At 40.3% G+C, this 17,358-nt stretch overlaps 1 protein-coding gene across 2 annotated transcripts in view; it reads right to left on the bottom strand.

The window, feature by feature from the left end:
* The window catches only part of LOC106095295 (venom acid phosphatase Acph-1), a 77,268-nt gene that overhangs the window by 39,271 nt on the left and 20,639 nt on the right, over window positions 1-17,358 (bottom strand). Inside the window, exons 2-4 of one of the 2 annotated variants that reach the window (XM_059371055.1) lie at window positions 7,207-7,305; window positions 7,054-7,137; window positions 6,816-6,974 (exon numbers count right to left, since the gene is read on the bottom strand). In XM_059371055.1, the coding sequence (XP_059227038.1) occupies window positions 6,816-6,974; window positions 7,054-7,137; window positions 7,207-7,305 (342 nt within the window). The remainder of the gene's footprint in view (window positions 1-6,815; window positions 6,975-7,053; window positions 7,138-7,206; window positions 7,306-17,358) is intronic. The other variant, XM_059371056.1, reaches the window with a different exon arrangement.

Below are 17,358 nucleotides of genomic sequence, written 5' to 3' on the forward strand. Positions count from 1 at the left end.
TTAAGACAAATGTCAATAAGGACTACAACAAATGTATCGTAAATGTAAAGAGGCAATTATGCTTATTACAAAACGTAGCATTTGACATTCCAAATAAAACAATTGTATTAACAAAAAAGACTTAAATTTGAGGGAGGGATTGGCGTTGGGAAACTTCAGACATACCTCAAGAACAAAACATGCACACCTTAAGGGTAGGCCGGAGAATACGGTCTTCTACGCAGTGATGCGAGAAGTCGAGGCGTCTCTCTAACTGAAGGAGTAAGCGATGACGGCCTTCCTAAATATTGAGAGGGCATTTAACAACGAAGAAATGGGTTGACAGGCACCGCTTTTAGCCGCATGGGGATCCATCCGAGTTTCGCCCTGTGGACGGACTGTATGCTACGTCGTAGTACTTTGGAGATTGTCAGAAGATCGATGTTCTCGCCAAACGATAAACGAATTTCTTTATTTGGTCCTAACTGAGATGGCATTAATATTCCGAACTGTGTCTTAAAGGTTGCAAATAGGCTGAGGAAACTTGGCATACCGGAGAGGACAGTATGCGTTCAAAGTTCTCTTCTGTACACTATGGATGGGGTAGGCACGCTGAGGAGGGTTTCAGACTACTTGGAATTTCGGAATTCGCTTTCCAAGGAGGAAGAGCAAACAGAGTTGTTGGGAGTTACAACACAACACCACGTACAAAACTTCAGACCAATCGGATGAAAATTGCGGCTTCCAGGGGCTCAAGAAATCAAATCGGGAGATCGGTTTATATGGGATCTATATCTGGTTATTCACTTATTTAAACCGTACTTGACACATGATTCACATATTTACACCGTACTTGGAAGGCAAAATAGAACACTATGTGCAAAATTTCAGCCAAATCGGACAAAATTGTGGTTTCCATGGGCCCAAGAAGTCAAATCGGGAGATCGGTTAATATGGGAGCTATATCAGGTTCTTGGCCGATTTCGTCGTACTTGGTCGTCATTCGATCGTACTTGGCACAGTTGTTGGAAATTATAACAGAACACCATGTGCAAAATTTCAGCCAAATCGGATAAAATTGTGGCTTCCATGGGCCCAAGAAGTCAAATCGGGAGATCGTTTAATATGGGAGCTATATTTAAATCTGAACCCATTTGCAATCCCCAAAGACCTACATCTATAATAAGGATATGTGCAAAATTTCAAGCTTTATGCGTTCGACCGCTATCGTTATTGCGACAGACGGACGGAAGGACATGGCTAGTTCGTATCAGAATTTCCCCATTAAGTATATATATTCTTGATGGTCTCGAAATTCTAATTCGATCTAGCTATGCCCCTCCGTCCATCTGTCGAATTCACGATACCGGTCGAACGCGTAGAGCTAGCCGTTTGAAATTTTACACACATTCTTTATATTGACGCAAGTCGATGGGGATTGCAACTGGGCCATATCGGCCACATATCGGTGGGCCACATCGATTTTTATACCCTCCACCATAAGATGGGGGATATACTAATTTCGTCATTCTGTTTGTAACTACTCGAAATATTCGTCTGAGACCCCATAAAGTATATATATTCTTGATCGTCGTGACATTTTATGTCGATCTAGCCATGTCCGTCCGTCCATCTGTCCGTCCGTCCGTCCGTCTGTCTGTCGAAAGCACGCTAACTTACGAAGGAGTAAAGCTAGCCGCTTCAAATTTTGCACAAATACTTCTTATTAGTGTAGGTCGGTTGGTATTGTAAATGGGCCACATCTTGGGTCTTGACTTCTTGAGCCTCTAGAGGGCGTCCGCCTGGCTCAAGAAGTAGCACAGTTATTGGAAATCTTAACAGAAACAAGTAAAAGCGTGCTAAGTTCGGCCGGGCCGAATCTTGTATACCCTCCACCATGGAGCGCATTTGTCGAGTTCTTTTCGCGGCATCTCTTCTTAGGCAAAAAATGATATAAGAAAAGATTTGTTCTGCTATTAGAGCGATATCTAGATATGGTCCGGTTTAGACCATAATTTAATTATATGTTGGAGACCTGTGTAAAATGTCACCCAATTCGAATAAAAATTGCGCCCTTTGAGGGCTCAAGAAGTAAAATAGAGAGATCGATTTATATGGGAGCTGTATCGGGCTGTAGACCGATTCAGACCATAATAAACACGTATGTTGATGGTCATGAGAGAATCCGTCGCAAATCGGATAATAATTGCGACCTCTACATGCTCAAGAAGTCAAGATCTCAGATCGGTTTATAACATAACACGCTATATGAGGTTATGAACCGATTTGAACCATACTTGGCACAGTTGTTGGATATCATAACAAAACACGTCGTGCCAAAATTCATTCAAATCGGATAAGAATTGCGACCTCTAGAGGCTCAAGAAGTCAAGATCCCATATCGGTTTATATTGCAGCTATATCAGTTATGAACCGATTTGAATCATACTTAGCACAGTTGTTGGATATCATAACAAAACACGTCGTGCAAAATACCAATCCGATAAGAATTGCGCCCTCTAGAGGCTCAAGAAGTCAAGACCCAAGATCGGTTTATGTGTCAGCTATGCTAGGTTATGGACCGATTTAAACCACACTCAGCACAGTTGTTAGAAGTGATACTAAAACACTATGTGGAAAATTTCAGTCAAATCGGATAAGAATTGCGCCCTCTAGAGGCTCAAGAATTCAAGACCCAAGATCGGTTTGTATGGCCGCTATATCAAAACATGGACCGATATGCCCCATTTACATTACCAACCGACCTACACTAATAAAAAGTATTTGTGCAAAATTTCAAGCGGCTAGCTCTACTCCTTCGGAAGTTAGCGTGCTTTCGACAGACAGACGGACGGACGGACAGACGGACGGACATGGCTAGATCGACATAAAATGTTGCGACGATCAAGAATATATGTACTTTATGGGGTCTCAGACGAAAATTTCGAGTAGTTACAAACAGAATGACGAAATTAGTATACCCCTCATCCTATGGTGGAGGGTATAAAAATACTACGCGTTTACTTATAGCTTCTTCCTCCAGCTTCAAGAGCATCTGAGTGCTCAACACCTATACATACCACCGGTCATCATCTATCGGTGTTGAGCACTTAGATGCTCATGGATATACGAATCGTTTCTGTGATAACAAACGGCACCGGGTATTACGTGCATTAAATCTCTTGAATCGCTTCAAAACTAGGCCTATGGTCGAAAGCAAATGAATGGCAGAGGGTGCTTCATACGGGAATGAGTAGATAGAATTAAAATACATAGCAAAAAGATCGTCAATGAAAATAACAACAAGTAAAAAGGCGTTAAGTTCGGCCGGGCCGAACTTTGGATACCCACCACCTCGGGTATATATGTAAACCACCTTTTATCAAAATTCGGTGAAAATTGCATACCTTATGCCCCATAGCAGCTATGTCAATACATGTTCCGATTTAGACCAAATACTAATAAGTAAAAGTTATTGTTCAATTGTATATAACAAAATATTGGTCTTTTTAGAAGATATTTCTAAAAATAAACCGATCTGAACTATATACGACACGGATGTCGAAGAGCATAATATAAATCAGTGTGTCAAATTTCAGTGCAATCGGAGTAAAAATGTGCCTTTTATGGGGCCAAGACTTAAAATAGAGAGATCGGTCTATATGGCAGCTATATGCAAATCTTGATCGATCTAGACCAAATTGCAGAAATATGTGGAGGGGCTTAACTTAACTCTTTGTCCCAAATTTCGGCAACATCGGACAATAAATGCGTTTTTTATTGGCTCCAAAACCTAAAACCGAGAGATCGGTCTATGTGGCAGCTATATCCAAATCTGGACCGATCTAAGCCAAATTGACGGAGAATGTTGAAGGGCCTAACACAACTCACTGTCCCAAGTTTCCGCAAAATCGGATAATAAATGTGGCTTTTATGGGCCTAAGACCCTAAATTGGAGGATCGGTCTATATGGCAGCTATATCCAAATCTGGACCGATCTTAGCCAAATTGACGGAGAATGTTGAAGGGCCTAACACAACTCACTGTCCCAAATTTCCGCAAAATCGGATAATAAATGTGGCTTTTATGGGCCTATGACCCTAAATTGGAGGATCGGTCTATATGGCAGCTATATCCAAATCTAAACCGATCTGAGCCATATTGACGGACGATGTCGAAGGGCCTAGGACAACTCACTGCCCCAAATTTCAGCAAAATCGGATAATAAATGTGGCTTTTATGGGCCTAAGACCCTAAATCGGAGGATAGGTCTATATGGATGCTATATCCAAATCTGAACCGATCTTAGCCAAATTGACGGAGAATGTTGAAGGGCCTAACACAACTCACTGTCCTGTATTTCAGCAAAATCGGATAATAAATGTGGCTTTTATGGGCCTAAGACCCTAAATTGGAGGATCGGTCTATATGACAGCTATATCCAAATCTGAACCGATCTGAGCCATATTGACGGAAGATGTAGAAGGGTCTAAGACAACTCATTGTCTTAAATTTCAGCAAAATCGGACAATAAATGTGGCTTTTATGGGCCTAAGACCCTAAATCGGCGGATCGGACTATATGGGGGCTATATCAAGATATAGTCCGATATAGCCCATCTTCGAACTTAGCTTATGGACAAAAAAAGAATCTGTGCAAAGTTTCAGCTCAATATCTCTATTTTGAAGACTGTAGCGTGATTTCAACAGACAGACGGACAGACGGACGGACATGTCTAGATCGTCTTAGATTTTTACGCTGATCAAGAATATATATACTTTGTAGGGTCGGAAATGGATATTTCGATGTGTTGCAAACGGAATGACAAAATAAATATACCCCCATCCGTCGGTGGTGGGTAAAAAAAGAGAGGAAGAAATGACAGAGCCCCGTGTTACACCTGCCATTTATATTCAATGGATGAAAACCCATCTATAACAATTCGTTTAGTGCGATCTAGAAGAAAGCTAAATTTAAAACATGTAAGAGCGTGCTAAGTTCGGCCGTGCCGAATCTTATATACCCTCCATCATGGATCGCATTTGTGGAGTTTTCTGCGCGGTATCTCTTTTTAGGTAAACAATGCTTTAGGCAAACAATTGAATGCTGAGCATTGTTGGAGTCATTGCCTTATATTTCAGTCCATTCGTATAAGAATTGCGCAAAATATGGGAGCTGTATCAAGCTATAGATCGATTCAGATCATATTGGACACGTATATTGAAGGTCATGGAAGAAGCTGTTGTACAAAATTTCAGCCAAATCGGAAAAGAATTGCGCCCTCTAGAGGCTCAAGAAATCAAGATTCCAGAACCGTTTAAATGGCAGCTATATCAGGTTATGCACCGCTTTGCACTATACTTAACACAGTTGTTGGAAGTCATAATAAAACACCTCATTCAAAATTTCAATCATATCGGACGAGAAGACCCTTAATCGGAGGATCGGTCTATATGGCAGCTATATCCAAATCTGAACCGATCTGAGCCAAATTGGCGAAGGATGTCGAAGGGTTTAACACAACTCACTGTCCCAAATTTCAGCAAAATCGGATAATAAATGTGGCTTTTATTAATTCCTAAATCGGCGGATCGGTCTATATGGGGGCTATATCAAGATATAGTCCGATATAGCCCATCTTCGAACTTAACCTGCTTATGGACAAAAAAAGAATCTGTGTAAAGTTTCAGCTCAATATTTCTATTTTTGAAGACTGTAGCGTGATTTCAACAGACAGACGGACGGACATATCTGGATTGTCTTAGATTTTTATATATATATATTTTTTTTTTTATATATATATATATTTTTATATATATATATACTTTATAGGGTCGGAATTGGGTAATGTGTTGCAAACGGAATGACAAAATGAATATACCCCCATCCTTCGGTGGTGGGTATAATAAATCTAGTTAAAGGGCGTTATTTTATTCTACATACCATACTTGTGTGAAACCAGCAAAAATTAAAGCTTCTAGAAACCGAATAAGGTTGATCCGGAGACCGGTTTATATGGGAGCTATATCAGTTTATAAACCGATTTGGAGCGTATTTGGCACAGTTTTTGGAAGTCGTAACAGAACACCACATGCAAAATTTCAGCCAAATCGGACAAATATTGCGGCGGTAAGAATCTATCTTTATCGTGACTTTGACAGACGGACGGATGTGCATGGCTCGATTGACTTAGAACGTCGAGACGATCAAGAATATATATACTTTATGGGGTCTAAGGCGAATATTTCCAGGTGTTAGAAACAGAACACCTCCAACCAACGGTGGTTGGTATAATGAACGAAATTATTAGCAAGGAGAGAGGTGACAAGCTTTGATAAACGTGCACCGGCCCATTAAATGACTTGAAAGTATCTACAGCTACGACCTAAGTCCTATCAAATTGGTGGATGGAGCGTGCCAAAGTTCTGACGCAAATGCTATTAGTTCTCCCGTGGAACGATTTCCACAGAATCCATACTATCGATCGCTAAGAAAGGCACTCGAGTTTAAATAGCTCACATTTTGGTTTATACCATGCTCTCCATAATCTTGGATAGGGAACCATAACCTTAGGGACAGGCTGAACATTCACAACCGTGCAACACGCTGTTAACTACGCGAAGCAGAATCACTGGCACAGGACTTTTAGATTCTGTTCGGCAGCACTTAGGACGTTTTTACTTGTTCTTATATCTTTTTTTCTCTCGGTGTATACATGAAAATTGTGCGATTTGCTATTTTTATGTTTATTTTTATACCGAGTGGTCGAACGAAAGTCACTGTCTCCATAAAAATTAGCATATTAAAGATCAAAAAGTGTAATTTAGATTACTTACAATGTCTGATTCTGCAGGTTTTACAAAAATTGGTATTGGCTGCCAATTTAATTTAAAATTCCATTCCATAGGTGTATGAACAGGTGGTAGAAGACCAGCTAAAAGAACAGAAATTGACATCATGGTACGTGGCGACTCTGAAGATTGGGCATAAATCATCTAAAATGAGAAAGAGCTGGTATTAAAATGACTAAAATGACAACTATCCTGGTATTAAAATAATTTTTTTTTTACAAACGTCAGGTTTATAGTAAGGCTTCGTAAGGTCTTGATATCGCAGGGCCAGCGAGTTTCCCATCGTAAATAGCTCCTTTTTGGCATCCTGCAAATTTTCAATAATAAATAAATTATTATATTGTATTTTGCAGTAAAAATATGCGATTAAACAAACGTTAGTTAAGTGACCCCAGCCGTAGGGAAAGAATGTTTCATTAACGTATGGGTCATTGGGATACGTATTGACAGGTGTTCGTGGCCCATGTCGAAAAAGCTGAAAAAATAAGGATAGGAATGAAACTCCAGTACACGTTAAATTTCGATTGAGCACATTCTGTTTTAAAATACTGCAAAAAATTTCTTAAGCTTTGCGAGTTTCCGAAATGTATATTTTATGGGTCACCTAAATATTGAATACCCCCAGATGGGGGTATAATAATAATGCCATACACCACAAGTGCATATGTGTTGTATTGAGAAGAGTCCTCCCAATCCGAAAAGTAACCTCGAAGACATCTATGTCAGGAATTCCGTGCTGCTCTCAAAATCCTTAACCGTTTTCCATTCCTCACCCCATTGACTTCCAAATCTCTTAGGCTGCGAAGTTTTTTAGACATCTTGGTAACCAATCCAGATTCAATATGTAAATAATTGGGATTAGAAATAGATTTCACAAATTGGCATTAATTATCCAATGGGATGTCAAATTACATTTCATGATGTGTAGCTTATCACTATTATATCCACCACCGAAGGATGGCGGTACATTCATTTTGTCATTCCGTTTGCAACACATCGACATATCCATTTCCGACCCTATAAAGTATGTATATACTTGATCAGCGTAAACATCTAAGACGATCTACCCATGTCCGTCCGTCTCTACGTCTGTCTGTTGAAATCACGCTACAGTCTTAAAAATAGAGATATTGAGCTGAAACTTTGCACAGATTCTTTTTTTTTTTTGTCCATAAGCAGGTTAAGTTCGAAGATGGGCTATATCGGACTATATCTTGATATAGCCCCCATATAGACCGATCCGCCGATTTAGGGTCTTAGGCCCATAAAAGCTACATTTATTATCCGACTTTGCTGATCTCTCGATTTAAGGTTTTGGGTCCATAAAAGGAGCATTTATTGTCCGATTTCGCCGAGATATGGGACAGTTCGTTGTGTTAGGCTTTTCGACATCAGTGTCGCATGTGCTTCAGATCGGTTTATTTTTAGTTATAGCTTCTAAAATGACCAATATTTTGTTATACACAATTGAACAATGACTTGTACCGATTAGTATTTGGTCTAAATCGGAACATATTTCGATATAACAGCTATGGGACATAAGGTATGCAATTTACACCGGATTTTAGTGAAAGGTGGATTACATATATACCGGAAGTGGTGGGTATCCAAACTCCGGCCCGGCCGAACTTAACGACTTTTTACTTATTGGCAAATCGACTAATCGTGAAGGCGCTAGTCATTACTAAACCCACCACCGAAGGATGGGGGTGTATATATACAGTATATAAAATTCAATTTGTGTTTGTTTGTAGATTTATTTGTTTGTTTGTATGTTTGTGTGTTCCTTATAGACTCGGAAACGGCTGAACCGATTTTCTTGAAATTAACACAGATGGTGCGCAATGGCCCCGTGGTGAAAATAGGGTACTACATTTTTTGATATCGGAAAGGGGGGCGGACCCTCCCCCTTACCCTAATTTTCAGAAACGCCAGATCTCGGAGATGGGTGGTGCGATTTAAACGAAATTTTGTGTGCTCTCATGTAGTACACTAAAAATAAAAATTTGGTATCCAAATTTCGGGTGGGTTACCTAGGGGGGCTGCCCTACCCTAAAACCTACCAAACATATATTTAGACCAATAACGACAATATGGGACTCAAATGAAAGGCAACTAGGATGAGAGAACGTATCTGATATCCAATTGTCGGACCAAGTGCTAGGGGGACCACCCCAAGCCCCAAAACACCCCTAAATCGGACATATTTACCGACCATGGCAATATGGGACTCAAATGAAAGGTATTTGAATGTAGAATACGAATCTGATATCCAAATGTCGGACCACGTTTCTGGGGTTCCACCCCTTCCCCAAAACATCCCCCGAAGTGGACTTATTTACTGACCATGGGAATATGGGGCGTCAATAAAAGGTATTTGAATGTAGAATACGAATCTGATATCCAAATATGCGACCAAGTATTTGGGGAGCCCCTCTCACAAAAACACCCCCCAAAGGAGGAAAATTTGCGACCATAGCAATATGGAGCTCAAATGAAAGGTCTTTGGGAGTAAAGCACGAATTTGATATCAATATTCGGGAAAAGTGTCTATGGGTCCACCCCACCCCCACAACACCACCCAAATAGAAAGTATTTTCTGACTATTGCAATATGAGGCTCAAATAAAAGGGGTTTTAAAGTGGAATACGAATCCGATATATATTTTCAAGGCCAACTCACTGAGTGGCCGCCCATCCCCCAAAACACCCCCTAAGCCGGTCATGTTTGCCAACTATGGAAATATGGGGCACAAATTAAAGGTATCTGGGAGTAGACCACGTATCTGATATCAACATTAGGGGCCAACTGTCTAGCGTTCGTCCCACCACCATAACAACCCCCATATAGGACGTATTTGCTCACCAAGACAATTTGGGTCTTAAAGAGGGTGAAACTAAATATTCATAGTTTTTAGGGCCAATACCCCAAACCGGACATTGCAATAAGGAGTTTAAATGAGATTAGAAAACGAATTTGATATCCAATTTTGAGGGCAATGGCAATATGGGGTTCAAATAAATTATATATAGATATATGAGAATAGAACACGTTGCTGATATATTTTCAGGGCTTAGAATTTGGGGGACCACCCCAATCCCCAAAACATCCCTAAATCGGGCATATTTACCGACCATGCCAATGTGGGCGTAAATGAAAGGTATGGGGGGCTAGAGCAAGAATTGATACCCATTTTCGGGACCAATTTTTTGGGGGTCTACCCCTTTCCCAAAATACCCCACAAACAGCAATTTTTTAGTGACCATTGCAATATGGGGCTCAAATGAAGGTATTTGGAAGTAGAATACGAATTTGATATTCAAATGTAGGACCATGTATTTAGGGCATCACCCCTTTCCCAAAACACCCCAAAGGGAAAAAAATTTTCGACCATGTGTCTCAAATGAAAGGTATTTGAGATTAGAAATCGAATTTGATAACCTGTTTTGGGGCCATGTATTTGGGGGACCCCTCATTCTGTAAACTCCTCTTAAGCCAATGGCAATATGAGGTTTAAATAAATGGTATTTGAGAGAAAAGTACGATGCTGATATTTTTTCACGGCCAAGTATCTGGGGGACCACCTCTCCCCCGAAAACACCACTAAATCAGACATCATGAGAATATCGGGCTGAAGTTTTTTAAGAATGGAGTACACCTTATATGCAAGCTTAAATTCGTAGACCAATAAAGATCATATGGGATTCAGATAAAGGCACTTATATTGATAAACTGTTAGTCAAGCGATATACTATTTTCGTAGCATGGTATTTCACTAAAAGATCTTTAATTGATTAAAATAAATATTCCAAGGAAACTTTTGTCCCATATTAAGTAAAAGAAGGCGCAGCGGAGCGGGCCCGGGGCAGCTAGTATACAGTATATATGAAGTATATAATTTCTTCATGGTCGTGAAAACCTAAGACGATATAACCATTTCCGTCCTACCGTCTGTCTGTTGAAATTACGCTACAGTCTTCAAAAATTGAGATATTGAGCTGAAACTTTGCACACACTTTTTTTCGAAGATGGTTATATCGGACTATATCTTGATATAGCCCCCATATAGACCGATCTGCCGATTTAAGTTCTTGGGCCCATAAAAGCCACATTTATTATCCGATTATGCTGAAATTTAGAGCAGTGGGTTGTGATAAGCCACTCGACATCCTTCTTCAATTTGGCCCAGATCGGTCCTGAATTGGATATAGCTGCCATATTGGTCTTTGACCCATAAAAGGCGCATTTATAATCCGATTTCGCCCAAATTTTGGGACAGTGAGTTGTGTCAGGCCCTTCGACACCTTTTTGCTATTTGGTTCAGGTCGGTCCAGCTTGGTATGTCTGCGATGAATGTCGTTTTGCTGATTTAAGGTTTTGGGCCCATAAATGACGCATTGTGGCATATTGTCCGTTTTCGCTGCAATTTGGGACAGTGAGTTGTGTTAGGCCACTCGACATCCTTCTTCGATTTGGCCCAGATCGGTCCAGATTTGGATATAACTACCATTTAGAGAGATCTTTTAATTTTAAGTCTTGGGCCCATAAAAGACACTTTTATTATGTTAGGCTCTTCGACATCCGTGTCCTATGTGGTTCAAATTGGTCTATATTTAGATATAGCTGCCAACAATGCCAATATTTTGTGCTACAAAATTGTCTAATTATGTGACTTGTATTTATTAGACAACTCAATGTCCGTGCCGAATTTGGGTGAAAAGGGCCATATTTCGACATAGCTGCTATGGATTTTTGCCGAGTTTTCCCCCAAACAAGACCATATATGATGGCAAATATTTTTAACTAGTTTCATAAATCCACTTTAAGCCAATCCAAATCTCATTAGATAACTTATTTCTCAAATGGAGCTAGAATTATTCTAATGCAGTTCTATTCTTGGGTATTTTTCTACCCATTCGCCTTTAATAGGTTAAGCCAGTCTACCCATATTCGTCCATCCGTTCAACAGATGTCCGAAGTCACTATAACGTTCGAACGAATGGGGTTATCCGCATGAGATATTTCATATTTGTGGGTAGTTGGCCATTGCATATGGGTCTTTTTGTCCAGATTGATTTTAAACAATTTGAAAACATTTAAAAATTGTTTCGTACTATGTTTCTAAGTACGAACTTTCAAACTGTTCGAAAACTGAGCATATTCAAACAAGTAAAACATAATTGCGACCTCTAGGGGTCAAGAAGTCAAGATCCCAGATCGGTTTATATGGCAGCTATATCAGGTTATGAACCGATTTGAACCTTATTTGACACAGTTGTTGAAAGTAAAAATAAAATACGTCGTGCAAAATTCGAGCCACATCGGATAGGAATTGCGCTCAAAAAGCCAAATCCCCAGATCTGTTTATATGACAACTGTATCAGGTTATGGACCGATTTCAACCATACTTGGCACAGTTGTTGGATATCATGACGAAATACTTCGTGCAAAAACTCATTCAAATCGGATTAGAATTGTGCCCTCTAGAGGCTCAAGAAGTCAAGACCCAAGATCGGTTTATATGACAGCTATATCAGGTTATGAACCGATTTAAACCATACTTGGCACAGTTGTTGGGTATCATAACAAAACACGTCGTGCGAAATTCCATTCCAATCGGATAAGAATTGCGCCCTCTAGAGGCTCAAGAAGTCAAGACCCAAGATCGGTTTATATGGCAGCTATATCAGGTTATGGACCGCTTTCAACCATACTTGGCACAGTAGTTGGATATCATAACAGAACACGTTGTGCAAAATTTCATTTTGATCGGATAAGAATTGCGCACTCTAGAGGCTCAAGAAGTCAAGACCCAAGATCGGTTTATATGGCAGCTATATCAGGTTATGGACCGATTTGAACCATACTTGACACAGATGTTGGATATCATAAGAAAACACGTCGTGCAAAATTTTATTCCAATCGGATAAGAATTGCGCACTCTAGAGGCTCAAGAAATCAAGACCCAAGATCGGTTTATATGGCAGCTATATCAAAACATGGACCGATATGGCCCATTTACAATACCAACCGACCTACACTAATAAGAAGTATTTGTGCAAAATTTCAAGCGGCTAGCTTTACTCCTTCGGAAGTTAGCGTGCTTTCGACAGACAGACGGACGGACGGACGGACGGACGGACATGGCTAGAACGATATAAAATGTCGCGACGATCAAAAATATTTATACTTTATGGGGTCTCAGACGAATATTTCGAGCAGTTACAAACAGAATGACGAAATTAGTATACCCCCAATCTTATGGTGGAGGGTATAACAAGTAAAAAGGCGTTAAGTTCGGCCGGGCCGAACTTTGGATACCCACCACCTCGGGTATATATGTAAAACACCTTTCGTCAAAATCCGGTGAAAATGCATACCTTATGCCCCATAGCAGCTATATCGAAATATGTTCCGATTTGGACCAAATACTTATAAGTACAAGTCATTTTTCAATTGCGTATAACAAAATATTGGTCTTTTAAGTAGCTATATCTAAAATTAAACTGATTTGAGCCATGTGCTTAACGGATGTCGAAATGCTTAGCATAAGTCACTGTGTAAAATTTAAGTGAAATCGGATTATAAATGCGACTTTATGGGACCAAGTCTATAAATCGGGATATTGATCTATATGGCATATCTGGACGCATCTGGATCAAATTTAACAAGTAAAAGCGTGCTAAGTTCGGAAGGGCCGAATCTTATATATCCTCCACCATGGATCGCATATGTCGAGTTCTTTTCCCGGCAACTCTTCTTAGGAAAAACAAGTAAAAGCGTGCTAAGTTCGGCCGGGCCGAATCTTATATATCCTCCACCATGGATCGCATATGTCGAGTTCTTTTCCCGGCATCTCTTCGTAGGCAAAAAAAGGATATAAGAAAAGATTTGCTCTGCTAATAGAGCGATATCAAGATATGGTCTGGTTTGGACCACAATAAAATTATATGTTGGAGACCTGTGTAAAATGTCAGCCAATTCGAATAAGAATTGCGCCCTTTGTGGGCTGAAGAAGTAAAATAGAGAGATCGATTTATATGGGAGCTGTATCGGGCTATATACCGATTCAGGCCATAATAAACACGTATGTTAATGGTCATGAGAGAATCCGTCGTACAAAATTTCAAGCAAATCGGATAATAATTGCGACCTTTAGAGGCTCAAGAAGTCAAGATCCCAGATCGGTTTATAGGGCAGCTATATCAGATTATAAACCGATTTGAACCATATTTTGCACAGTTATTGGATATCATAACAAAATACTACGTGCCAAAATTCATGCAAATTGGATAAGAATTGCGCTCTCTAGAGGCTCAAGAAGTCAAGACCCAAGATCGGTTTATATGACAGCTATATAAGGTTATGGACCGATTTGAACCATACTTGGCACAGTTGTTGGATATCATAACAAATCACGTCGTGCAAAATTTCATTCCAATCGGATAAGAATTGCGCACTCTAGAGGCTCAAGAAGTCAAAACCCCAGATCGGTGTATATGGCAGCTATATCAGGTTATGGACCGATTTGAACCATACTTTGCACAGTTGTTGGATATAATAACAAAACACGTCGTGCAAAATTTCATTCCAATCGGATAAGAATTGCGCACTCTAGAGGTTAAAAAAGTCAAGACCCAACATTGGTTTATATGGCAGCTATATCAGGTTATACACCGATTTGAACCATACTTAGCACAGTTGTTGGATGTCATAACAAAACACGTCGTGCAAAATTTCATTCTAATCGGATAAGAATTGCGCCCTCTATTGGCTCAAGAAGTCAAGACCCAAGATCGGTTTATATGGCAGCTATATCAAAACATGGACCGATATGGCCCATTTACAATACCAACCGACCCACACTAATAAGAAGTATTTGTGCAAAATTTCAAGCGGCTAGCTTTACTCCTTCGGAAGTTAGCGTGCTTTCGACAGACAGACGGACGGACGGAAGGACGGACGGACGGAAGGACGGACGGACGGAAGGACGGACGGACGGAAGGACAGACGGACGGACGGAAGGACGGACGGACGGAAGGACGGACGGACGGACGGACGGACCGATAGACGGACGGACATGGCTAGATCGACATAAAATTTCACGACGATCAAGAATATATATACTTTATGGGGTCTCAGACGAATATTTCGAGTAGTTACAATCAGAATGACGAAATTAGTATACCCCCCATCTTATGGTGGAGGGTATAAAAAGGATATCGAAGGGCCTAAAACAACTCACCGTCCCAAATTTCGGCGTCATCGGACAATAAACGTGCCTGTTATGACCCCAAAACCTCAGATCGAGAGATCGGTCTAAATGGCAGCTATATCCAAATCTGAACCAATCTGTGCCATATTGCAGAAGTATGTCGAAGGGCTTAATTTAACCCACTGTCCCAATTTCGGCCACATCGGACAATAAATGCGCCTTTTATGGACCCAAAACCTCTAATCGAGAGATCGGTCTATATGGCAGCTATATACAAATCTGGACCGATCTGAGCCAAATTGACAAGGGATATCGAAGGGCCTAGCTCTACTCACTGTCCCAAATTTCAACAAAATCGGGTAATAAATGTGGCTTTTATGGGCCCAAAACCCTAAATCAAGGGATCGGTCTATGTGGCAGCTATATCCAAAACTGGACTGATCTGAGCCAAATTGACGAAGGATGTCGAAGGGCTTATCACAACTCACTGTCCCAAATTTCAGCAAAATCGGATAATGAATATGGCTTTTATGGGCCTAGGACCCTAAATCGTTGAATCGGTCTATATGGCAGCTATATCCAAATGTGGACCGATCTAGGCCAAATTGACGAAGGTAGTCGAGGGGCCTAACACAACTCACTGTCCCAAATTTCAGCAAAAGCGGATAATAAATTTGGCTTTTATGAGCCTAAGACCCTAAATCGGAGGATCGGTCTATATGGAAGCTATATCGAAATCTGAACCGATCTGAGACAAATTGACGGAGGATGTCGAGGGGCCTAACATAACTCACTGTCCCAAATTTCAGAAAAATCGGATAATAAATGTGGCTTTTATGGGCCTAAGACCCTAAATCGGCGGGTCGGTTTTATGGGGGCTATATAAAGATATAGTCCGATATAGCCCATCTTCGAACTTAACTTGCTTATGGACAAAAAAAAACCTGTGCAAAGTTTCAGCTCAATATCTCTATTTTTGAAGACTGTAGCGTGATTTCAACAGACAGACAGACAGACGGACAGATGGACGGACATGTCTAGATCATCTTAGATTTTTATGCTGATCAAGAATATATATAATTTATAGGGTCGGAAATGGATATTTCGATGTGTTGCGAACGGAATAACAAAATGAATATACCCCATTCTTCGGTGGTGGGTATAAAGATGGGAGCAATTGGATGTTTGAATGCCCTACACCACTACTTAAGACACCACTATAGCAAGGAAGAGAGATACAATTTTAATTACATTTTTATACCCTCCACCATAAGATGGGGGGTATACTAATTTCGTCATTCTGTTTGTAACTACTCGAAATATTCGTCTGAGACCCCATAAAGTATATATATTCTTGATCGTCGTGACATTTTTTGTCGATCTAGCCATGTCCGTCCGTCTGTCCGTCCGTCCGTCCGTCCTTCCTTCCTTCCGTCCGTCCGTCCGTCTGTCTGTCGAAAGCACGCTAACTTCCGAGGGAGTAAAGCTAGCCGCTTGAAATTTTGCACAAATACTTCTTATTAGTATTACATCTTATTAGTATAGGTTGGTATTGTAAATGGGCCATATCGGTCCATGTTTTGATATAGCTGCCATATAATATCCGATTGGAATGAAATTTTGCACAACGTGTTTTGTTACGATATCCAATAACTGTGCCAAGTATGGTTCAAATCGGTCAATAACCTTATATAGCTGTCCTATAAACCGATCTTGGGTCTTGACTTCTTGAGCCTCTAGAGTGCGCAATTCTTATCCGATTGAAATGAAATTTTGCACGACGTGTTTTGTTATTATATCCAACAACTTTGCCAAGTATGGTTTAAATCGGTCCATAACCTGATATAGCTGTCATATAAACAGATCTGGGGACTTGACTTCTTGAGCTTCTAGAGGGCGCAATTCCTATCCGATTTGGCTAAAATTTCGCAAGACGTTTTTTTATTGTTACTTTCAACAACTGTGTCAAATAAAGTACAAGTCGGTTCATAACCAGATATAGCTGCCATATAAACCGATCTTGGATCTTGACTTCTTGAGCCTCTAGAGGTCGCAATTATTATCAGATTTGCCTGAAATTTTGTACGACGGATTCTTTCATGACCATCAACATACGTGTTTATTATGGTCTGAATCGGTCCATAGCCCGATACAGCTCCCATATAAATCGATCTCCATATTTTACTTTTTGAGCTCACAAAGAGCGCAATTCTTATTTGAATTGGCAGACATTTTATACAGGTCTCCAGGTCTCGCTCTCATAGCAGAGCATATCTTTTCTTATATCCTTTTTTTGCATAAGAAAAGATGCCG

This window comes from Stomoxys calcitrans, chromosome 1 (genome assembly GCF_963082655.1).
Source record: "Stomoxys calcitrans chromosome 1, idStoCalc2.1, whole genome shotgun sequence".
Classification (NCBI taxonomy): domain Eukaryota; kingdom Metazoa; phylum Arthropoda; class Insecta; order Diptera; family Muscidae; genus Stomoxys; species Stomoxys calcitrans.